The sequence below is a fragment of the Camelina sativa genome, chromosome 11 (assembly GCF_030686135.1).
Source record: "Camelina sativa cultivar CO46 ecotype springtype chromosome 11, ASM3068613v1".
In the NCBI taxonomy this organism is placed as follows: Eukaryota; Viridiplantae; Streptophyta; class Magnoliopsida; order Brassicales; family Brassicaceae; genus Camelina; species Camelina sativa.
Window position 1 is genome coordinate 16,198,174 of NC_141890.1, and position 25,904 is coordinate 16,224,077.

A 25,904-nucleotide genomic window follows, 5' to 3' on the forward strand; every position below is an offset into this window, starting at 1 on the left:
AAATTTGGATATTCGTAGACGAAGAATAAAAAAACTTTCTTTATCTTTACATTTTATCCAACGAAAAAAAACGAAAACTATGTAGTATAACACTATACATAATAAAAAAGTGCAGTCTTCTTTTTTATGTTTAAGAATAAAATCAGCAATTCTATAAGATTGAATAAAAATTTCCATCAAAACTCCTTTGATATAATTGCTATGCTTAGTGTGTGACTCGTTGGTTTAGGATTAGATTAAGATAAAAAAAAAAAAAGAACTTACCTATAACAATAACTAATAACTGTAGCATTAAGAAATAACCTAAGCAACTCATTGCTTCACATTATCTGGATAAAAAAATCAGTCAAGATATGATAAATTGATCATATCATTGTAGCAACTGAATAAAAAAAAGAATAAAGAAATATGATTATAAGTTCTGAAAGGTAATCGAAAAGTATGCGGATAAGTGGAAGGATGAAAGAAAGAGAGAAAAAAATGAATATTAATGATATATGATTCCAATTTGGAAAGTCTATGAGGTCACTGTAAGAAAAGCAATGTAATAAAGCATCAATACAGATTCATTCATAATAATTAGATAAATCTGTTCTGAAAACAAAAAAAATTAAGAGCCTTGAGCCAATAAAAACTGAGAAAATTGACTCAAAAACAAATTAAAAAATAAAATTCCCAATCAAGAAGCGATGGGAACGACGGAACCCATGAATATAGAGGATTCTATTGAAAAACAAATCTTAGTAATTCATTGGACAGGATGGCGGAATAAACCAGAAACTTTATTATCTATTCTGATTTTTTATTCTGATATTTCCTAGGATAAACATCAAACTTAATATAGATATTGAAAGAGTAAATATTCGCCGGCGAATATTTTTTTTTCAAGTAAAAAGTTTTTTCAAAAAATAAAAGAAAATAAGGATTTGTTAGAATATTCTAACTCTAACAAAAACGACATTCAAGATGATGATATTACGCTTATTTTTAAATAAATAGAATTCATCTTGGATTCCATTTCGAAAAAGACATACACAAATTTAGAATAAATCAGATGAAATTTAATACCATGATTAATAGAATTAATCATTAACTACATCTATATTGTAATACAAACTTTTTTAGTCCTTTTATTCGCGAGGAGCTGGATGAGAAGAAACTCTCACGTTCAGTTCTGAAGTAGAGATGGAATTTCTAATTTAGAAAAAACCCATCAACTATAACCCAAAAAGAACCAGATTTCGTAAACAACATCGAGGAAGACTAAAAGGAATATCTTCTCGTGGGAATCGTATTTGTTTTGGCAGATATGCTCTTCAAACACTTGAACCCGCTTGGATCACATCTAGACAAATAGAAGCAGGGCGACGAGCAATGACACGAAATGTACGACGCGGTGGAAAAATTTGGGTACGTATATTTCCAGATAAACCAGTTACAGTAAGACCTGCGGAAACTCGTATGGGTTCTGGGAAAGGATCCCCCGAGTATTGGGTAGCTGTGGTTAAACCAGGTAAAATCCTTTATGAAATGGGTGGTGTACCCGAAAATATAGCCAGAAAAGCTATTTCAATAGCGGCATCAAAAATGCCTATAAAAACCCAATTCATTATTTCTGAATAGGAGTATAGAATGAAAAAGCTAAATAACATTTAAGGATAAAAAGATTATAAGTTTTCTTTTTTTTGACAAACAATATTTTTTTACTTCGTCCTTTGCATTAAAAGAAGAGATACAAAAAAAATGATATGATTCAACCACAAACCTATTTGAATGTAGCAGACAACAGCGGGGCTCGAAAATTGATGTGTATTCGAATAATAGGAGCTAGTAATCGCTGATATGCTCATATTGGTGACGTTATTGTTGCTGTAATCAAAGAAGCAATACCAAATACTCCTCTAGAAAGATCAGAAGTGATTAGAGATGTAATTGTACGTACTTGTAAAGAACTCAAACGTAACAATGGGACGATAATACAATATGATGACAATGCCGCAGTTGTCATTGATCAAGAAGGAAATCCAAAAGGAATTCGAGTTTTTGGGGCAATCCCACGGGAATTGAGACAATTAAACTTTACTAAAATAGTTTCATTAGCTCTTGAGGTATTATAAGATCTAAATATCAATAGTTTAGTATAGGATTAAAAAACTGGTATTGAAATTAAATTAATTAATAGATTGTGTATCACGCATATACCCTTAATAATAAAACATTAAGAATTTAATTCATATATTAATATATAATTCGTCTATATCTAAATAAAAGAAAAAGAACATGTTGATTATATCAAAATTATAGAACAAGAAGGAATTTTAACTTATCATGGGTAAAGACACTATTGCTGATATAATAACCTCTATACGAAATGCTGACATGAATAGAAAAGGTACGGTTCGGATAGGATTGACTAACATCACCGAAAGCATTGTTAAAATCCTTTTACGAGAGGGTTTTATCGAAAACGTGAGGAAACATCGCGAAAGCAACCAATATTTTTTGATTTTAACCCTAAGACACAGACGAAATAAGAAAGAATCCTATAAAACGATTTTAAATTTAAAGAGAATAAGTCAACCAGGTCTACGAATCTATTCTAACTCTCAACGAATTCCACGAATTTTAGGCGGAATAGGGATTGTAATCCTTTCGACTTCTCAAGGTATAATGACAGACCGAGAAGCTCGACTAAAACGAATCGGCGGAGAAATTTTGTGTTATATATGGTAATCCTTCTAATATAAAAATTAGATATCTGGAATTTACGATTTGTGAAAAAGGGGGGGGGGGGTTGCGTAATAAAAACCCTGTTCAAAAAAGTTTCGGATGTTTTACTTCGAATGAAATTAAAGAAAAAATGAATTATTGAAAGTTTTCTTTCTGAATAACTTCAGAACGGCATGTTTCGATTTTGTTTAGATACTAAAGATTTCTTTTCATGCTTCTGAAAGGATTCGACATATTTTAGGTATACCTATAGGATAAAAAAGTAAAATTTTGAGTAAGTTCTTAGATATAAATAATTTAATCAGGGGACAACCATTTTCTAGACTCGATAACAAGGATTCAAATGAGTAAGTGGTTTTTTTTAATTTCAACCATTCCTTTCACGAAGATACAATTCAAGATTCAAAAATATCAAGAAACCTTTTTTTCGTCCACCAATAAATATATTCACAGAATTAAGGAATAACAACTATGAAAATAAGGGCTTCCGTTCGTAAAATTTGTGAAAAGTGTCGACTAATCCGTAGGAGGGGACGAATTATAGTAATTTGTTCCAACCCGAGGCATAAACAAAGACAAGGATAATCTTACTAAACGAACTCACGTAAAGGAAACCGCACGTCCAAAGAGCTGAAAAAGGTCTGTTTTGACATGAAATGGATATATCCATATATTTCTTGTGAAATGAGAAAATATGGCAAAACCTATATTAAGAATTGGTTCACGTAAAAATACACGTTGTGGTTCACGTAAAAATGTACGTAGAATACCAAAGGGAGTTATTCATGTTCAAGCAAGTTTCAACAATACCATTGTGACCGTTACAGATGTACGGGGTCGGGTGATTTCTTGGTCCTCCGCAGGTACTTGTGGATTCCGGGGTACAAGAAGAGGAACTCCTTTTGCTGCCCAAACCGCAACAGGAAATGCTATTCGAGCAGTAGTGGATCAAGGGATGCAACGAGCTGAAGTAAGGATAAAAGGCCCTGGACTCGGAAGAGATGCAGCATTACGAGCTATTCGTAGAAGCGGGATACTTTTAAGTTTCGTACGAGATGTAACCCCTATGCCACATAATGGTTGTAGACCCCCTAAAAAAAGACGTGTATAGAACTAACTAAAGGATTAAAGGGTTTCAAGAGAAATAAACGATTCAATGATCTGATCAAATAAAATTACTATGGTTCGAGAGAAAGTCAAAGTATCTACTCGGACACTACAGTGGAAGTGTGTTGAATCAAGAAGAGACAGTAAACGTCTTTATTATGGATGCTTTATTCTGTCTCCACTTATGAAAGGTCAAGGCGACACAATAGGCATTGCGATGCGAAGAGCTTTACTTGGCGAAATAGAAGGAACATGTATTACACGTGCAAAATCTGAGAACATACCACATGACTATTCTAACATAGTAGGTATTCAAGAATCAGTACATGAAATTTTAATGAATTTGAACGAGATTGTATTAAGAAGTAATCTATATGGAACGCGCAACGCGCTGATTTGTGTCCAAGGTCATGGATATATAACTGCTCGAGACATAATTTTACCGCCCTCTGTGGAAATCATTGATAATACACAGCATATAGCTACCTTAACGGAACCAATAGATTTGTGTATTGAATTAAAAATCGAGAGGAATCGCGGATATAGTCTAAAAATGTCAAATAACTTTGAAGACAGAAGTTATCCTATCGATGTTGTATTCATGCCTGTTCAAAACGCGAATCATAGTATTCATTCTTATGGGAATGGGAATGAAAAACAAGAGATTCTTTTTCTAGAAATATGGACAAATGGAAGTTTAACTCCTAAAGAAGCACTTCATGAAGCCTCCCGGAATTTGATTAATTTATTTATTCCTTTTCTACATGTAGAAGAAGAAACGTTCTATTTAGAGAACAATCAACATCAAGTTACTTTACCCTTTTTTCCTTTTCATAATAGATTAGTTAACCTAAGAAAAAAAACAAAAGAACTAGCCTTTCAATATATTTTTATTGACCAATTAGAATTGCCTCCCAGAATCTATAATTGAATCAAAAAGTCCAATATACATACATTATTGGACCTTTTGAATAACAGTCAAGAAGACCTTATCAAAATTGAACATTTTCACGTAGAAGATGTAAAAAAGATATTAGACATTCTAGAAAAAAAATAGAAAAAGCATTTCAAAAAAAAATTGACTAAAAAATCAATTTGAAATTGAAATGGATTTTAAACCTTCAACGTAATTTCTATTTTCCAGTCGAACCCTTTTTAATTAATTAATGAAATAGATATGTATCTAGGGAGAATTCATTTGGAAATGACTACTCCCTAGATACCCACGTCTTTTATTTTACAATTGAATAAATTTAATTAAAAAAGACCTAAAGTTAGAGATTTATCAATCGATAATGTTGCTCCAATACCTAACCACAACGCCGCCATGATGCCAATCAAAAAGACGGTTGTCGCTACTGGACGACGAAATGGATTTTGAAACTTATTAACATTTTCCAAAAAGGGTACGGTTAATAATCCCGCTGGTACTGAAACCATTAAAAGAACACCCAATAATTTGTTAGGCACTGTACGAAGTATTTGAAATACAGGAAAGAAATACCATTCAGGTAATATTTCTAAAGGAGTTGCAAAAGGATCCGCAGGTTCACCAATCATTGATGGTTCTAAAACCGCTAAGCCTACGTTACAAGCAATGGTACTAAGAATGACTACTGGAAAAATATATAAAAGGTCGTTGGGCCATGCGGGTTCCCCGTAATAATTGTGACCCATACCTTTAGCTCATTTAGCTCGTAATACAGGATCATTCAAATCTGGTTTTTTTGTTATTGGGATAGGTGAATTCTTATGGATCCATCCCCCGAGGGAACCGGACATGATAATTTTTTATCATCCGGCTCGAGAAAGAATTAATAAAACTACAAGAATTAATCAAACTAAATGAATACATACAAAAAATATATATGTTATCCACAAGTATTTAATATGTAAAAAAAGAATTATCTGATTCCAAAGTTATTGCAACTAAAGATTCCAGAAATTCCATTCTGACAGGTACAGGTAAATGCTCAACACCCACGTAAGCTTAAAAAGTTGATCATGATTAAGTGCTTTCTGGGTCGTCTCATACCTTATCAATTCGTCCTTAATCTCAAAAATTATATCGAGATTTTTCAAATACAAAGGATTTACTTGTTACTAATGGAGTCTACCCTCTACTCTTCATTAGATCCTGTATTCACTCCGATAGTATCATAAATCGTGTTGATGAAGAGAAAATGAATGCATTTACATACTATTAATTATTTTATTTTAGTCCAAAATAACTAAAAACATAATCAGGATTATGTTCCATCCCGTAATCTACTGGATTTTACGGAGCCCACTCATCCACGACAGCGTCGGGTATGATCATAGAAAAGATTCTCTTCAAGTGAACCAGCCTATCCCCTGTATGGGGCTTACACAGTTGTTGGAACAAAGACACATTTGGCTGGGAATTCCAATGTAGCAGATAAAGTCATATTTCTGCACGGCCCGATCAATAGTTCAAGTCACACACTCCCATAATCCATTATCTCTTCATAGAATTCCCTTCAACCTTTTATGTCAAAAAAAAAATAAAATATTGTGGTGAAGGGAAATATCCAAATACATGTCTTATTTTTTTAATAATCCATATTTATAGCAATAAAATACTATCGTTCCTTCACCAAGTAATAAGTAAGTACAAATATCTATAATCTATATTCTATATTATTTATAACGGACCAGAAATACCTTGCTTACGTATCATTAGGAAATGCATTAACATAAAGACGGTCGTAAGAAGAGGTAATACAAAAGTGTGTAAACTATAAAAAAGAGTCAAAGTGGATTGTCCAACACTAGCACTTCCGCGTAATAATTCTACAAGAGCTGATCCTATTTCCGGAATAGCGTCAGGTACACCTGTTACAATTTTGACTGCCCAATAACCAATTTGATCCCAAGGTAAAGAATAACCTGTTACACCAAAAGATGCGGTCAATACACCCAGAACCACACCAGTAACCCAAGTTAATTCACGGGGTTTTTTAAAACCACCGGTGAGGTATACACGAAATACGTACAGGATCATCATTAGGACCATCATACTTGCCGACCATCTATGTACTGATCGGATTAACCAACCAAAGTTAGCTTCAGTCATTATATATTGAACAGAAGCAAAAGCTTCAGTAACGGTTGGACGGTAATAAAAAGTCATAGCAAATCCCGTAGCTACTTGTACTAAAAAACAAGTAAGGGTAATTCCACCTAGACAATAAAATATGTTGACATGTGGAGGAACATATTTACTAGTTATATCATCTGCAATCGCCTGAATCTCAAGACGTTCTTCGAACCAATCATAAACTTTATTGAGATAGGTAAACCAAGGTTACTCCCCCTCCAAGAACTGTATATGAGAATTTCATCTCGTACAGCTCAAACAAAAAAAGACCCAAATACTTATTGAAACAGATATGGAATATAAAGTTTTAAACTTGTCTCTCATTCAATATTATTTAAAGATATGAAAGAGTCAAAATGCGAAAGCTCGTCTTTGTGGTTAAATGCCAAAAAATCAAGTAAGCTCATTCGTCTTTATGTTGTGTTGATCGTTACAGGCCTCTTGAATCTTCTAGATTACCTATCTTTATTGTCTTTTTTTATTTGGTATTTGTATGGAACGGGGATAGGGATTTCTTCTTGTTTTCTTTATTATTGATAGGAATTCTCTTGTTAAGACCCTACTTAACTAATCAATTGAAACCTTTGATTCATACGAGAACCACGATAATTCAATGAAACCTTCAAAGTCCAAAGTTCACTGAGTGAGAACCATTGGATCATCACTTATTCAATTTCAATAAAAAAAAGCTATAATGACTAAAAACATAAAATACAAAGAAGCGTTTGTCCTTTGATCCAAATAAGAGTTTAAAAGCAGAAAACTATTTTGATTTATTAAAGTTTATAAGATAGAACAGAAAGAAGTCCGGCTACGAGGTCTCAGTATTAAGTATGAATCATAGTTCGAATACTTTGTGATCTATTTGATCTATTTCGTGCTCCAGATACTCGAATGAATATCCGACGAAGTAAAACCATCTTGATAAAGATGACAGACCCCATTCTCTGTACTATCCATAGGGTCAATTCTAACAAGTCACACACTCATATTCCGGAAATATACAATGCAGAAAATAATTTCGCGGTCGAACTACCAAAGGCTAATAGGCTAAAATTGTTAGACCTACATACTTTACTTTTTTGTATCGAGCTAAAAGCAAGAACTTCAAGATTCTTCTCAGTCTAATTAACTGAAATTCCATCCAGTAGAACAGAAGAATTATAAATCTCCAAAATAATAGATAGGAATACTGCAAATAGAGCCATTGCAACACCCATCAAAGGGGTCGTTCCCCATCCAGGAGATACTTTACCATATTCGGAATTCAATGGTTTCAATAACTTCCCTACAGTTGTGCTTCTTGGACCAGATCTAGAACTATCCTCAACAGTTTGTGTAGCCATAAATCTTATTTTGTATTCATTACGATCTGTTGACTTTGTATACCATTCCGTTGTAAATAAATGATCTTAGCATAGATCCAGTGTGGTCTTTCAATTCTATAATAATGGAAACAGCAACCCTAGTCGCCATCTTTATATCTGGGTTACTTGTAAGTTTTACTGGATATGCTCTATATACTGCCTTTGGGCAACCCTCTCAACAACTAAGAGATCCATTCGAGGAACACGGGGACTAGTTGACGTAATCAGCCTCCAAATATTTGGAGGCTGATTATGTCAATGAAGATAATGAAAAATTATTTCATTTTTTAGTTGAAATTTTAGGTGGTTCCCGGAAAAAAATAGCGAAAAAAATTATTCCTAAAGTGGATACTAAGAGAAATGTATAAACCAATGCTTCCATAAATTTGATCGTGGTTTACAATTATAGCTTTCATACCTGTTTTGTTTACTTGGGAGTATCCCTCTAGAAAAAGAGTCAAAGAAACGACAGCGATTTAAATAAAGATTCCTACAGTACCCTACCTATTAAATAAAATCGCAAACAGAAACTAGAAGAAAAAAGCAATGTTGCATCAGACTGCTTGTCGTTTTGTAGTTGGATCTCCAAGTTTTTGGAATGCCCCAAATTCCACTTGAGCATCCAAATCTGGATCAATACTAGCAAAAACATCTCTGAAGAGGGTTCTAGAACCATGCCAAATGTGTCCAAAGAAGAAAAGTAGAGCAAATGAAGCATGTCCAAACGTAAACCAACCTCTTGGGCTGCTACGAAAAACACCATCGGATTTCAAAGTCGCACGATCTAATTCAAAAATCTCACCCAATTGAGCCCGTCTAGCATATTTTTTCACAGTTGCGGGATCACTATAACTCACTCCGTTTAGCTCACCACCATAAAACTCAACAGTTACACCTACTTGTTCGAAACTATATTTTGATTCTGCCCTTCTAAATGGGACGTCGGCTCTAACAATTCCGTCTTCGTCTACCAAAACAACCAGAAATGTTTCAAAAAAAGTAGGCATATGGCGTACAAAAAGTTCACGCCCTTCTTTATTTCTAAAGACGGGGTGTCCTAAACATCCAACAGCTATTCCATCCCCATTGTCCCTTGAACCCGCTCGGAATAACCCCCCTTTTGCTGGATTATTACCAATATAATCATAAAAAGCTAATTTTTCAGGAATTTTAGCCCAAGCTTCTGATAAACTTTGATTTTCAGCCAGTCCAGCACTAACTCGTCGATATATTTCTTGTTGAAAGTATCCCTGATCCCATTGATAACGAGTAGGACCAAATATTTCGATGGGAGTAGTTGAAGAACCATACCACATAGTTCCAGCAACAATAAAAGCTGCAAAAAAGACAGCGGCAATACTACTGGAAAGGACGGTTTCAATATTGCCCATACGTAATCCTTTATATAGACGTTGAGGTGGACGAACACTAAGATGGAATAGTCCCGCTAATATACCCAACGTCCCTGCTGCAATATGATGAGAGGCTATTCCTCCCGGAACAAAAGGGTCAAAACCCTCCACGCCCCACGCCGGGTTTACGGGTTGGACCTTTCCGGTTAGTCCATAAGGGTCGGATACCCATATTCCAGGAACATATAATCCTGTTACATGAAATGCGCCAAAACCGAAGCAAGCCACTCCTGAAAGAAATAAATGAATTCCAAAAATCTTGGGTAAATCCAAAGAAGGTTTTCCTGTACGTTCATCACAAAAAAATTCTAGATCCCAATATACCCAATGCCAAATAGCTGCCAAGAAGCACAAGCCAGAAAACACGATATGTGCTCCGGCTACCCCTTCGTAACTCCAAAGACCCGAATTCGTTATAGTCCCTCCTGTAATAATTCCAACCGCCCCACGAATTGGTTATTCCTAAACGAGTCATGAAAGGTATAACGAACATACCTTGTCTCCATATTGGATCAAGAACGGGGTTGGAGGGATCAAAAACTGCTAATTCATATAGAGCCATCGAGCCGGCCCAACCAGCAACTAGAGCAGTATGCATTATATGAACAGAAAGTAAACGACCGGGATCATTCAATACAACAGTATGAACACGATACCAAGGCAAACCCATGGAAATACCCCTTTATCAACGAAAAATAGACACTATGTAACTTTATTGCATTGGAAAAAACTATGCTACATACCCCCCCCCCCCCCCCTTTTCAGGTAATTTTTTCGGAGAAAGGATTAATATTTGTTCTATTCTGTTAGTAATAATGGAACAATTCAATTCATAGAAAAAAGGGAAGCAGATCTATTCTATATCCGATAAGTACCAATACGCAATGGGGGTGAATCCTATTTTATATGAACCAAGATAGCTATTGTTGTTGATCATTCAGAAGCCCGTTCGTAAAAAATTTCCTTTAGTTTTATTCATTCTCTCTTACTTTACTTTTATTTTATATTTTATTTAAGCTTATTCAACTTATGTATTAAATATAATTAATTGAAATATGATTAATAAAGTAGGACGCTTGCTAAGGTTTTGGCTAAGGTTTTGGATTCTTGTTTGATGAGGTATTCGCATATGTATGGAAGTGACTCTAGGATCTTCTCTTTCTTGGCTGAGCTTGGTGTTACGTTAACTCATGAACCTGGATTTCATCAGGTAATTAAGGAAATGGTTTTTTTTTTGTTTTACTAAATTAGTTGAAACAATTTGGTATGATTGAGAATTTGAGACAGTCAAAAGCCTTGATTTAATTAGAGTTGGTAGTTCACTGTGACATTGATGCTGATTGCTGAACAAGAATATTTTGAGGGATTTCCATATTAGACAAGTTTAGTTCAGTGAGATGAAAACGTTAGGTTAGTTGTCTTATGTGGTTGATATTGGATTAGTGTGGTTAGTATGTGCCTTTCTGTTGCAGTAATTTCCGGATAAGTCTAATTTGCTTACCTTACCATATATGAGTTGTGCTGCTAGAGAAGTTAATTTTAATATTACTATATATGTGTTCTTTTCATAGGTCGATGTAAGAGGGAACATATTTGGTCTGCTATGTGCACACCCATTATCTCCATTGGTATCCCTTCATCACTTGGACGCAGTTGATCCGTTCTTTCCAAAAATGAACCGGACAGAATCTGTGGCTCGTCTTATCGGGGCTTCAAGTTTAGATACTGGGAGGATTTTGCAGCAGAGTGTGTGTTATGATTCTTTGAACACAGTGACTGTTTCGGTTGTGTGGGGTTACGCGATTCAAGTTTATGAAGGTAATAAACTTCTCCCGGATCTTCTCACCCTGCAAAAGACGTTTTCTACATGGAGGAGAGGGTCAGGGGTTCAAAGCAATTATATGTTCAGTACAAGAGATTATCCCAGGGATCCATGTGCGAGACCCCTCATCTTTTTCTTGGACAGTGTAGGATCAGATGGAAATGAGGGAACATGGAGTAATTATTATCTCCATAGAGTCGGAAATTGCCACAGAGCAGAAGCTGTTAAGCGTCTAGAACGCATCAGAGTTCTATCTCGTAAGCTAGAACTTGGTGCTGAACAGGTAATAATCTTATATCTCTTGCTTATCAGTAAAATGCCTTCAGTTTTTCCCGAATTCACATTTTTCTTTTCTCAGATGGGTTCTCCTCGCCGCCAATGTTGTGACATCTCCTCGTCTTATAACAAATAAATGGTCATTAATGTAAGGCAATGCATGTCGGATGAGCTAATTGCCATGAACACTTAGCAATTTTGTGTTTGCTATTCTCTTCAAGAATCAGCTAAAAAAGCCAGAGCAAAGGTCTACGGTTCTTCTGCTCGAAACCAATGGTGTGTTAAGGATACGTCCGTATCATCTCATTACCTCTGCAATATATTGTTTCCTTGTACAGAACTTTACATATCTAGCTAAACCTAGTCTCCTCTACTCGACTTATGTATATATACTAAGATGTAATCCCTTCTGTAAAATATGCAATACATACAAAGCTTACATGGTATCAGAGCATATCGATACCCTCCTTAAAATTTTCTTTTAAATCTCTGCAGCCGCCTCCTCCTCCTCTGTTTCTTCTTTTGTGTTTCTTCCTTCTGTTCTCATCTTTTCCATTCTTCTTCCTCTAATTTCAGTCTTCTCTCAAATCTAATATTCTCGTCATTTCTCCATGGCTGCAATCGCTGAAACAGTTGACACACAAAGTCTCCTCAACATCAACATGATGAACATCACTAAACTCACATCAACAAACTACATGACATGGAGCCTCCAGGTTCACTCCCTCCTTGACGGCTACGATCTTGCTGGATATGTCGATGGCACTTCCGTTCCTCCAGATTCCATGCTCACTACCTCAGATCCGCCTACTCCAAATCCAGCCTATGCGACATGGAGACGACAAGATAAGCTCATCTTTAGTGGGCTTCTTGGTACCCTCTCTCCCGCCTTGCAGTCCCTGGTGTCTAAAACCAAATCTTCTGCTGAGATGTGGAAGACAATCTCTGCCACCTATGCTAATCCAAGTTGGGGTCACATTCAACAACTTCGTCTCCAGATCAAGCAATCTGTTAAAGGTGACAAAACCATTGATGAATATATGCAATCTCTCACTACTAGATTTGATCAACTTGCTCTCCTTGGTAAACCACTTGCACATGAAGAGCAACTCGAGTACATCTTTGGTGGTCTTCCAGAAGATTACAAGACTGTCATTGATCAAGTTGAGGGTCGTGAGACTCCACCATCGATTATTGAGGTGCATGAGAAACTCATCAACAAAGAAGCCAAGCTTCTCGCTGCTGCTCTGTCTGTTGTCACCACTGGACCCACTTCTGCTCATGTTGCCACCAATCAGTCATCTCACGCCTCCGGAAAGCAGTCTTATCGTCCTCACCAGCCATGGAACAACAACAACAACAACAACAAGTATCGTCATCAATACTCACGACAAGATACTCGTATGACCAGAGGCTATCAAGGCAAGTGCCAAATCTGTGGTGTGTTGGGCACAGTGCCAAACGGTGCTCTCAGCTTCAACAACAGCCACACTTTGGCTCTCAAAGTGGTCTGCTTCCGCCTCCCTTCCGTCCGTGGCAACCACGTGCAAATCTGGCGGTCGGACATCAACAACCAACAACCTCATGGCTCCTTGATAGCGGTGCTACTCATCACATGACAAGTGATCTAGGTAATTTGGCGTTGCACCAACCATACCATGGTGACGATGCCGTTCTCATCGGTGACGGTTCTGGACTCCCGATCTCTCACTCTGGTTCACTGTCTTTACCTTCTTCCTCCTCCTCTAAAACTTTATCCTTGACCAATGTTCTTTGTGTACCAAATATCCATAAAAACCTTATTTTCGTCTATCGTCTTTGCAACACTAACAAGGTCTCTGTTGAATTTTTCCCTGCTTATTTTAAGGTGAAGGATCTGATGTCGGGAATCCCGTTACTCCTCGGCAGAACTAAAGGTGAGCTTTACGAGTGGCCGGTCTCACCATCTACCATCAAATCCTTTTTTGCTTCCTCTTCCACAAAACCATCTCTCCAAGATTGACACTCACGTTTAGGCCATCCTTCTCATTCTATTCTCAAAACCGTTGTTTCAAATTTCTCTCTTCCGAATTTACAATGAGATTCACAGACCATGTTGTGCACTGATTGTGCTATCAATAAAAGTCATAAACTCCCTTTTTCGCAATCCTCTCTTCTCACCACTTACCCTCTTCAAATCATCTTCTCTGATATATGGACCTCACCAGTTCTCTCAGTTGATAACTTCAAATACTACCTAGTGCTTATCGACCATTATACACGCTATACTTGGATATATCCTCTCAAACAAAAATCCCAAGTTCGCGACACCTTCATCAACTTCAAAGCTCTCGTTGAAAACAAATTTGGCACACGGATTGGAACTTTCTACTCCGACAATGGCGGTGAGTTCTTAGCACTCCAGCAATTCTTATCGAGAAATGGCATCTCTCACCTCACCTCTCCACCACACACCCCAGAGAACAATGGAATCTCTGAGAGAAAACACCGTCACATTGTCGAAACTGGGCTATCTCTACTCACTCATGCTGGACTACCACACAAGTACTGGACTTATGCATTCTCTACTGCTGTCTATCTCATCAACCGCCTCCCCACTCCTGTTATCAACATGGAGAATCCGCTTCAGAAGCTGTTTGGCACGACACCAAATTACGACAAACTCCGCGTATTTGGGTGCTTGTGTTTCCCGTGGCTCCGTCCCTACACCAAACATAAACTTGAAAATCGTTCAACTCCGTGTATCTTCTTGGGATACTCTCTGACGCAAAGTGCTTACATATGTCTTCAGCCCACCTCTGGTCGTATATACATCTCTCGCCATGTCAAGTTTGATGAACAGAGCTTCCCGTCGTGATCTCCGTCACAGTCACCAGCAGTCTCCACACCACCAACCTCTCCAATTCCTCAACCCTCTGCTGTTCTCATACGATCTGACAATTCTCCATTGCCATCTACCCTCCATTCACCACAGCCACCGTCACCACTCGTAATGCCGCCGTCACCGCTGCCCGGATCTCCGACGTCAGACCATCATCAGCCGATAATCGAGGAAACCGTCAACAATACAGATCGTGATAGTGTTGTCAACGCCGATCTCGCACCAACCCGACTAGTTACCCAACCAGGCCAACTCAAACAATATCAACGTCGTAAACCCACTTCAGGCCCAAACTCGAAGGCCCATTCAAATCCATCAACTTCAAACCCAAATCCAACACCTCATACTAACCCAACTCCAACCATACCTACTCAACCCGTCCAACAACCTCTCGCTGCTAATCAACACCCAATGACCACTCGCCGGAAAAATAATATCCAGAAACCAAAAACCAAACTCAATCTCTCTATTGCTCTATCCCGACATATTCCTCCTGAACCAACTACAGTGAACCAGGCTCTAAAGGATCGAAAGTGGAGAGGAGCTATGTCAACTGAGATTGATGCCTTTGCACAAAATCAAACACTTGATCTTGTCCCTCGTCAGCCTCACTTTAATGATGTTGGTTGTAAATGGCTGTTTAAGAATAAATTTCTCTCTAATGGTTCTCTTGGCAGGTGTAAGGCGCGATTGGTTGCAAAGGGTTACTCTCAACAACTTGGCCGAGACTATACTGAAACCTTTAGTCCCATAATCAATCCACAACGATTCGTTTGGTGCTCGATGTTGCAGTCTCCAAATCGTGGCCTATCAAGCAGCTCGATGTGAACAACGCCTTCCTTCAAGGTACTCTAGAGGATGAAGTGTATATGGAGCAGCCGCCTGGCTTTGTGAACTCGGATTTCCCTAATCATGTTTGCAGGCTTCGGAAAGCAATCTATGGATTAAAACAAGCCCCCCCGAGCATGGTACACTGAGTTAAAGAATTATTTGGTGAGCATCGGTTTTGTTAACTCTCTCGCCGACACATCATTGTTCGTTCTACAACATGGACAGGACTATGTCTATCTCCTTGTCTACGTAGATGACATCCTCGTCACAGGTAGCAACAACGCACATATTCAAAGGATCCTCAACCTCTTAGCTGAGCGCTTCTCTGTCAAAGACCCTGAGAATCTCAATTATTTTCTTGGACTTGAAGCACATCGCACAAGCAACGGTCTCCATCTCTCTCAGCGAAAATATATTGTGGATCTTCTTCACAACTATGACATGTCCACTGCTAATGCAGTCAGTTCTCCCATGGCGTCATCGCTAAAACTCACACTCACCTCTGGTACTGCTCTCTCGGATCCCACTACTTATCGTAAACTTGTTGGTAGTCTCCAGTATCTTGCTTTTACAAGGCTTGATATAGCATATGCGGTTAATAAGCTCTCTCAATTCATGCATCGCCCCACTGATGTTCACTGGCAAGCAGCCAATAGAGTCCTCTGATACCTTGCTGGCACACCCACACACGGAATCTTCTTCTCCTCTACCAACCCACTCTCTTTACATGCGTTCTCTGACGTAGACTGGGCAGGGGATTCCCATGATTATGTATCAACAAATGCCTACATAGTCTATCTTGGTCAAACTCCCATCTCTTGGTCTGCCAAGAAACAGAATGGTGTTGCTAGATCCTCAACTGAAGCTGAATATAGTGCCGTTGCAAACACAGCTGCCGAGATACGATGGATATGCAACCTTCTGACAGAGCTTGGGATCAAACGAAGTGCTCCTCCGGTGATATACTGTGACAATGTCGGAGCAACATTTCTCTGTGCTAACCCGGTATTCCACTCACGGATGAAACATATCGCTACTAACTATCACTTCATTAGAGATCAGGTTCAGAACGGTCTCCTACGCGTCGCTCATGTGCACACAACTGATCAACTAGCTGATGCACTTACCAAACCTCTACCACGACACCAGTTCCTATTACTACGAGGCAAGATTGGAGTGACCCCCGCCCCTCCATCTTGAGGGGGAATGTTAAGGATACGTCCGTATCATCGCATTACCTCTGCAATATATTGTTTCCTTGTACAGAACTTTACATATCTAGCTAAACCTAGTCTCCTCTACTCGACTTATGTATATATACTAAGATATAATCCCTTCTGTAAAATATGCAATACATACAAAGCTTACATGGTGGACTCCGAGGTAAGCTTGTTGATGCGACAGTGTGTATGTAAGAGAACTCTGCTCGCATCAACCTTAATGCTCAATAGGTGGGTTAGCTTTATCTTCCTGACCAACTTCGGGAAAAGTGTCTCATAGGTGGGTTAGCTTTCTTGACTTTGACCATCCAGAAAACTCGCAGGATTCTGCATTTAACACCATAGGTTGTTTCTTTGTCTCACTCTTTTTGTAACAAGTGGAAGGAGAAGAAGAAAATTCAGTTCCTTCTTATGTATATGGTTAGTCTCATTCTCTATCCAAAGTTTTGAGTTTTTAAGTTATGTGAGGTTTTTCGATTGCACCTTTTTGTTTTGTTTTGTTTTGCACAATTGTAGTAACAGTCTGTTCACTAATTTTGGAAGCTTTTTTATTTTCTTTCTACTTGTTTCTTACAAAAACTCATTTGTAAATACCAAAACATTCTCCTTTATATAAGTATATATTGGAATTCACTTGTTTTGGAAATTGAGTTTACCAATGAAGAATGCGAAAAGAGATGCCAAGAGAATGGGGAAGGCGATAAGAACGACAGCTACAAGAGCCAAAGAGTCATATTTACAACCAAAATAACCTTCCAAGAAAGCTGAAACCTTCTTCTTCTCTCCAAAAGCTAGTATCTCTTTCTCCATATCTCCATACTGCGATGTGAGCAATCCGTTCAAAACCCATGACGTAGGGCTCAAGTAATACATCCAAATCCACCACCTTGGAATGTTTTGCATCAACAACAAAAACTCGCAAAATATCATAACAGCAAGAATAGAAATCTAGAGACTTGGTGAAGAGAGGTAAGAGGACTTACTGGTTTTGGCATGACATAACCAGCAAAGAGATTGACAACTGAGTAAAAAGAAGAGCGGAGAGTAAAAGCAACGTGAACATTTGGGGTCACGACGACTAAAAGCATGCCGAAATAGTTGAAGATGAGCAAGGAGCAGAAGATTGAGTAGAAGCTCCAAAACACTTTGAAGACCGACCAGTGATAGCCAACCATAGGGTACACGATTATCACATATACAATAGATTGGAACAATGAGTATGGAATTTCAACCAACACCTGAGCAAGTGAATACGCCCATGAGTTGTACATACGAGCAAATCTTTCACGGTAGAAGACATTACGTTCCGTTGCAACGCAAAACAACACAGTTGAGCAGTTGTTTATTCCAGAGTATAGAACAACCGTGAACATTGAGCCAAATATGTTGAATAGATCTTGCTGATTGTTTCTGCAAAGAAAGAGAGGTAAACAAAGTTTGATTAAGGGAATCACGCTGTTCAAAGTTTGGATTCAAGAAAGATGGCGGCGGGAGTGACGAACATTTCCTTAGCTTTTTGCCAGAAAAGAGTGCCACAGAGAACAGAAGTGAAAAACATGAAAATGATGCGAGTGAGATTGTAAGAAGGGTTTCTCCAATAAGAGAGATGGTGTTTCCACAGGCATGCTTTGAATTGTTCCCAACCCGTTTGAGCATATCGTGAAGACAAGATCAAACCTTCAGATTCTAAAGATGTACATCTCATTCGCTCAATTACCATTTTGTTCTCCCTAAAACAGAACAACAACAAAAAAAAAAGACTATAACAGTTTCAGGCGAAACAACATCCAGGGTATTTAATTAAGTGATTCTTGTTTATATAGACTTACTTAAACATAGTTGATTCCTTGTACATCTGTGCCAAATCAACACCAAGTTTGTCTTCTGATGATTTAGAAATAAGGTCTAGTATCCAAGTGGCTGGATTAGAGTTCTCTTTCATTTTCGAAACTCCAGGAATGCTCTACAGTAGAAATTTTCTTGTTCTAAAATAAAGAATAAACCATACTTTATATGCAACAGTTTCAGTATTATTTATAGAAACTGACCAGGAAATATTCGTTAACTTTGCATGAATGTTGTCCAATAGGTCCATAGTAGATAATCTTTCCTCCATTTTTCATCAGAATCAGCTGCAATTGAATGGTCAATATGATGTATGAAACTTCATAATGAGATGAATGTTAATTTTACAACTTTTTTACCTCATCAAATGCTTCAAAGATATCTATGCTCGGCTGGTGAATTGTACAAACAACAGTTCTGCCAGTCTCAGCGATGTTCTTCACAGCTCTCATTACAATTGCAGCAGCTCTTGCATCTAATCCTGTTGTTGGTTCATCCATAAATATGATTGATGGATTAGAAACAAGCTCAACAGCTATTGTTAGTCTTTTGCGTTGTTCTGTTGTTAAACCGCTTATTCCAGCCATTCCTACTATGGAATCTTTAATCTCCTTTAACTCTATCGTCTCAAGAACTTCATTAACTATTGCCTGAAAAAGTAAAAAAAATAACTCAGGCAAGGAAGCTAAAAAGAAAACTTCTGTTTCTTCTCAAATAATGCACTTACGCTCTTCGTTTCTGAATTGATGTTAGAAGGAAGTCGAAGCCAAGCAGAGTATTGTAGAGACTCTTGGACAGTTAAATTAGGAGAATGAATATCAAACTGTTCACAATAACCTGAAACTCGTGCAAATGTTTCTTGAACCTTAAGGTAACCGCCTACTTCTATCTTTCCTTTAATGTCACCGCGTGTTTTCCTACCCGAGAGAACATCAAGAAGGGTCGTTTTACCAGCCCCACTCACACCCATTAGAGCAGTGAGTACACCTGGCTTGAATGCTCCTGATACGTCAGAGAGAAGCTGCAGCTTCTTTCCCTTTTTAACAGAAATGATATATATCCACTCATTATATAACTCTATGTCTTGTTTGAAAAGTATTCAAGAAAACTTATAATACTCTCTAGTCTTTTACCTGAGGAGTCTCAATAAAATATTGTACGTCTTGAATGTGAAAGTTAGGGGTTTGAAAGGCAATGCATTTTTATATTGGGAAGCAGATTCAGAACTTGATACATTTTCTTTCTCTGAGCTTTGAGTGTTCTTCTCACGAGAAACTATAGCGCGAGACTTCTGCGAAGCTGAGAAATAACAACTTCATTAAGTCACACCTTCATCAAGTCACATCTTCTATATATATGTATCTTGTGAACTTACTCTTTAGAAAGGTTAAGGCTAGTGCAAAAACAGTATTAAAGAAGAGTGTGAACCCAATTAAAGCGCTAAATGCATTCCAGTAAGATTGACTACCAAAGTTCAACCCGCGAGCATCGAGAACTTGTTCTCCCAAAGTTATGTTTTCAGATGTTTTTTTCTTTTTTTTTTGTTAAAAGGTATTCAATTATAAAAATATAATGTCCAGTGGGCTATTTCCGGAGTAGGTCCATACAGAAATCCCAAAGGGTCCAACTCGTTTACATCAAACCAGACTAAACCGTTGGAAAAATAAAACCGGCCGGGTTACAACAACCGGATTAAACCGGCACTACGTGAAACCCTAATCTACAAACCAAGAACTCGTTTTGCAGCCGCCATCCATAATTGCGGATACTCGACCGGAACAGGACCTCCGGCGAGCCTGGACGACGGTAACCGAACGGAGATGGTGATCCAAGATCCGTTTGCCATCCCGCCACCGTAGAACCGTTTTGAGAAGGAGGAAGAGATCCAATCTGTCATTTGTCGTGGAGGATCCATGCTCAGTCGTGAGAGAGAGAGAGGCAGCAGGGAGTAGATAAGAGGACCGTCGACGGTGGCTTAGCTTCACCAGATCAGAGATTACCTCCCTTATCATAACCAATCCGGTGAAACCTCCAGAATCTCCGATCTCCAGATCTATCTACCCTCTTCTCTCGTCCTTCGCCGTGAATCTCCCTCTTCCGCTCCGCGTAGCAACACCTTCGGTAGAGCTCTTTACCGTCAGCGTCTCGCAGATGCTTTTCCTCTCCACCGCTCCTTTGATTTCGTCCAACAGCTTCGCCGGGATGATGCAACAAGTCACGAATGAAGAACCATGGACCGGAGGATCCTCACCGCCACCGGAATTAACGGAGGACCCAGCGTCGGCGCACGAGGTTGTGATCAGAAGAAGAAGGCTTTTGAGAGAGAAAAATCGCCGCGCGTGGGATTCAGTCGCCCGATTTTTCTCTCGACTTTACTTACGTTTCTTGTAAATGCTTCAACTTTTTCACATAATAATATGTTTGCTTTCAGATGTTGTCTAAAGGTAATAAAAAATATGATAAGGATCAATAATGAACGAAACATTTAGCTACAAAAATGTGAAAGCGTTATGAAGATTAATTCACTAGCTACCTTGCTCCACCGATGGAGCAAAAAATTCATTTGCGGTTAGACCAATCTCAGCGTATGACAATGGAGAAAGCCAGAACCCCCACTCAAGCCAAGCAGGCATTGAAGCTGAGACATAACAAGAGAACCATAACAATGAAACCTCCAAATTCAGAGTAATTCAAGTTCCAAGTAACAAACTTACGTTTTCGAACAATGAACCCTCCAAATACTGTGATAATCAGTACACAGATGGTTCCCATGGTTGTGGCAAGAACAAAGTTTCGAAAGATGGCAGCTATAGCACGGAACATTGATATACATGAAAGGTGTAAAGCGAAGAAGATCAAGAACTGGCGAATGAACCTGAAGAACGAAAAAAACATATTTTGGTTAAGAAGAGAAAAGTTTCAAGAACTGAAGAGATTGTAGTACTAGTACCTTCCCATCTCAGGACTGTAACCAATGACATAATATGTAAGAGATGTCCAGAGGAATGATTCAAGAAACGAAATTGGTATCTTTAAAATAGCAGAACGGATTGCATGTGCCCAAGCTGGATAAAAGTAAAGCTCTTTTTGCTTGCAGAACACGGCAATCCTCGAGATTGTCAAAGCGAGTTCTGGAAGTCCATCAGCAAGAAGTTTAAAGAGAGAAAAGAATAAAGAACCCATAAGATAATTAGCGTGACGAGCATCTCTTGTAGAACCAGTTCGTAAATAAACACTTATTGTGATGGAACCAATCAACATTAGCTGCAAGAAAGAGGGCAAAAAAAGGTTTAGTAAAGAAACAAGTAAAAGCTTTTTTGGAAAAGTATAAAGAGAACTCACAAGTCCAGATTTGAATACGTAAACGAAAGAGTTACGTTTCATCAGAAGAAACTCTCTTCTTGAACAAGCTTTGAGCATCTCCCAGTTACTAAGTGAGTATTTTTTAAAGCACAGTGCATCCTTGATAGGAGTCTGAGAGTACTTTTCACATGGCGTGGAGAGTTCATCTTGTAGTTGTAATCCAAGATCAGACTTTTCAAATTTCTCAATAAATGAGTCAATGGATACATAACAATATGGTTTGTCTCTGTGACACCAATACTGTTCTTGATCTTTTCTTGAAATAACCTGCATCAAAAAGAGCATGATGATAAGCGACAGCGAGCCAAGCTGGTGCTTGCGACCGCTCAAGAAATATGTATTTAATCGGCCAATTTTTTAAGTAAGAAGTCATTGGTTCTACTGGAAACATACTACTAGCATAATGAAAGAGTCTCAGGTTCGACACCACATAATGCAATTTCTACAAAATGTTTTGGTTTTTAAACAAAAAAATCAGCCAAATATTTTTTTCCTGCTTGGAGCCACCAAAATCTCAGCGCCGGCTCTGCATCCATGAACAGAGTTTTTATTGGACCTACGATCATCTCCCCTGCAATATGTATATACCAAATATGAAACTTTGCTTTGGAAGATCCTAAAAAACCATTGTGTGAAAAGTTAAAAGTACCTGTAGTTAATCTTCTCTTTTGACCACCAGATATTCCTGGTCTTGAAGCATCTCCAACACGCGTATCTGCACAGATATCGAGTCCTAGTATCTGAATAATGATATTTTGAATATTTTGGTATTTAGGTATAAAACTAATTGATATATCAAAAATTATAATTATAATTTTGGATAACTGAATTATATCAATACTAAATATTATTAATACTATAGATATTAGTATATTACTATATTTTAGGTTCTATAGATACCTGTTTCGGTAGCGGGTATTATCCTAACCCAAATCTAAATCCACATGTTTAGCAATTAAAATCCAATAGAGTTATTTAAGTATATCTGTAGTAACCCGAATTTTTCTTTCAGATCGGATTCTGGGTTGGATATTCGGGTATGGTTTTTTTTGTCTAGCTCTATATAATATGTATTCTGAACTTGGCTACAACATCGAACGACAAACCGACTACTCTAGACACTAATATCTAATGTATAACAAAATATCATATACAAAATAATAGAAAACATATATACGAGGTGTACCGACAGTGTATTAAAATGGTACTACCCACTCCAAAATTATTGCTATTAGTTTAGTATACAATATAATTAATATGTACAACAGTACATATATCATTAAGAAAACACTAAATTATTAAACCATAAAATAAACAAAAATAAAACATGTTTACGAGGTATACCGCGGGTGTGTATCTAGTGATTTTATTAATTCTGGAAGAATAAGAACAAAATAAACTGTATATCAAGCCTAGAAGTAGAGAGTAGAGACCTTCAAACTATATATATTAAAGGGATTAAAAAAACGAAACACACTTTTATTGAACAGGTGCGTACCCCTAGAGTATTTTATTAACAAGAACCGAGACATAATAAGCTATGGCATACGTCACAAAGTTTTTAACAACATAAAATGGATACAGCTTTGGTTGCTTTCTTGTTGCCTGATTCCATAAATGGAGCCCAACTACCACCAATCCATTAAGAATATGATCCAAAAATAGAGCTACGATGGTTATAGCCAAAATGCAATTTTGGCCAACTGTGTCAGAGATAGTAAAGGATGCTGAAAGGTTGGAGGACTTAATTAAGGAATGAAGAGGATCTCCTAAGATGTATTCTTATTGGTCACACGATCGTCAACACGTGTGAAGTGGTTAGGGTTGGGGTTTGTCACACGATCGTCGACACGTGTGAAACGATCCTAACAAATCCACTTGTTTGCGAAAAGAACTTTTGGTACACAAATGCAATGTAGAAAATGTGGAGATTGAAACTTAATATCAAACGATAGCATGCAGGATTTTTTAAACCAGAACAAAGTAGAGTACTTATTACAAAGCCATACAACTAAGATAGAGTTCTTAACCGAGAATAACAAAGATAGATAGTAGGATAGAGTTCATAATCAGCAGCGTGGAATATAACTAAAGATATAGAGAGATAGAGAGGTGGAGATAGAGATGGACACGAAATCTCGACACCTTGATCCAAACAGTACTGTCACAACGCTTCCCTTCCCATGGCAAGCTAACACACAAATAGAGATAAGATGAGTCAATAAGCGACACACATCACAAGTTACACAAACAGCAACACAGGAACCAGATAAGAGGAGTTATGGAGAAGCCGGAAAAAAAAGAGCCTTGAATCAACTTATGAGAGCAATCTTAGCCTTAGAAAGAAGACGGTAACCTAAGAGACAAATCAGTAATGTCCTACAATCTTACCAAAGTAGGAGATAAACATATAACTAACCTCAAATACGGACCTCCAACCAAACGCCGTCGACCTGTGATGTGCTTGCGTTATCTTTAGCGAATTTATTATTGACTCGGACCCGATCCGTCTTCGTCCCAATGATGTCAAAACACGTTCGGATATTTTTCGGGAGACCCAATCTCACTTTGAGCTCGCCGACGGTTAAGTCACCGAGTCTGTTGAGATCCATGCCTTCGGGACCGGGTGTGTCGGATGCATTCCAACGAGCGTTCACCGGGCTGAACCCATATGATCGGCCATCTCTCAGTCGGATAGAGATGGTGTTCTCCCACGGCGAGATATTCTCGACAAGTCTGTAGTCGAAGTCGTATGGATAGTCATTTTCATCAAAGAAAGGAAAGGCACTCGTTCTCCACGCAGTCTCCCAAGCTCCGTTGGTCCTCGCAAGATAGTGGATGTTGGAAGTGGCGGAGCTAGGCAAAAAAAGTTATTTAAAATTTTTGATTTTTTTTCCAAAATTTAACCTAATTTAAAAAATTCACCACATGGTTATACCCTACCCCGGATACTGGATGTGGAAAGGAACATCAATACGACGAAGTAGACTTGAGCAATCGGTAAAAACATACACGTAGGCTCCGTTTTGGAGGGGGTCGCTCGTAACGAACAACAGCGTTTGGCTCAGTGAACTGAATGTTGAGGGGTGGAAGGTCGTACCGGTCCGTGCTAAACGGATTGTAGAGAAAAATGTTGTGAGAAGACTTGGGGTTGGGTTCAACCGAGTCAGAGGCCACAACCCAACCTAGGTTAGAGCCTAAGAACCGAGCACCGTGGAAATGGTGGTCGATGCAGCGGTAACGCCTCTCCCGTAGCGGATCGTAGAGATAAGCTTGAGCTGCTCCCCTTTCATGCTACAAAAGCCATGGCTCGTCTCCACGGTATCCTCCTTCCTTGAGAGTAGGTAAGGTATTTTTCCATTGGGTGTTCATCAGACGGAGCTCATGAGCTTCCACCACGTTGAACTTTTTGGGATCAGCAATTGTGAGCATAACATCACGAAAACTGTCCCTGCAAAAAAAAGGACGAAGAGAGAGATTAGTTACATTTGATTACTCTTCTGCAAAACTAACAAAATCGAGAACTGAGATAGGGTTGTTAGAGACTTACAGGTTGGAAAACATTGTAAGAGAAGAGAGGCGGCGAGGAGTTAGGAGATCAAGAAAGAGAAGTAAAGAGAGGCGGCGAGTAGCTAGGGGGGATCAAGAAACAGTAGTGAGGGTGACTTGAAAAGAAAATGGCAGAGTATTATATGTAGAAGAGGAGTCCAGCTTGTAAACAAACAAGAAACCCTAACTTTCTCACCCCCAAAACAAAAAATAAATAAATAAAGTAAACATTAGATAAGCAGTGAAGCATTAGCTCAATGAGAAACTTAGGTAAAGAGAGATAAATGCACCCAACTACCATTACACTTGTTGGTTAAGTGGAAAAGTAGCTAAATGAGAAATGTAAAAGATAAACAATTACTTCAAATTTAAAATAAAGG

At 38.2% G+C, this 25,904-nt stretch overlaps 1 protein-coding gene, 1 long non-coding RNA gene and 1 pseudogene across 3 annotated transcripts; 1 reads left to right on the forward strand and 2 right to left on the reverse strand.

The window, feature by feature from the left end:
- The first annotated feature begins 10,820 nt into the window (after window positions 1–10,820).
- Window positions 10,821–11,977, forward strand: LOC109127303 (uncharacterized). The gene is made up of 3 exons (XM_087474574.1): window positions 10,821–10,947; window positions 11,309–11,842; window positions 11,918–11,977. Exons 1-3 carry the CDS (start codon window positions 10,852–10,854, stop codon window positions 11,969–11,971), a joined length of 684 nt encoding a protein of 227 aa, XP_087330700.1. The 5' UTR covers window positions 10,821–10,851; the 3' UTR covers window positions 11,972–11,977.
- A 5,420-nt stretch (window positions 11,978–17,397) lies between these two features.
- LOC104728094 (ABC transporter G family member 43-like) lies at window positions 17,398–22,260 on the reverse strand (annotated as a pseudogene). The gene is made up of 13 exons (XR_015571340.1): window positions 21,955–22,260; window positions 21,563–21,876; window positions 21,327–21,487; window positions 21,156–21,250; window positions 19,988–20,144; window positions 19,746–19,911; window positions 19,340–19,648; window positions 18,972–19,262; window positions 18,816–18,899; window positions 18,597–18,730; window positions 18,270–18,497; window positions 17,751–18,177; window positions 17,398–17,682 (listed from the first exon to the last, which is right to left on the reverse strand). The product of XR_015571340.1 is annotated as an ABC transporter G family member 43-like (transcript).
- A 1,629-nt stretch (window positions 22,261–23,889) lies between these two features.
- Window positions 23,890–25,709, reverse strand: LOC147934075 (uncharacterized). The gene is made up of 4 exons (XR_015573028.1): window positions 25,526–25,709; window positions 24,919–25,426; window positions 24,395–24,831; window positions 23,890–24,166 (listed from the first exon to the last, which is right to left on the reverse strand). It is a non-coding gene; the product is annotated as an uncharacterized LOC147934075 (long non-coding RNA).
- Between the last annotated feature and the right edge of the window lie 195 nt (window positions 25,710–25,904).

Excerpts from the sequence above, each read along its gene's own strand:
- LOC109127303 (XM_087474574.1), top strand. The coding sequence starts at position 10,852 with ATGAGGTATTCGCATATGTATGGAAGTGACTCTAGGATCTTCTCTTTC. Across the intron at positions 10,948-11,308 it reads ATGAACCTGGATTTCATCAG|GTCGATGTAAGAGGGAACAT; the intron begins GTAATTAAGGAA and ends TTCTTTTCATAG. Across the intron at positions 11,843-11,917 it reads TAGAACTTGGTGCTGAACAG|ATGGGTTCTCCTCGCCGCCA; the intron begins GTAATAATCTTA and ends TTCTTTTCTCAG.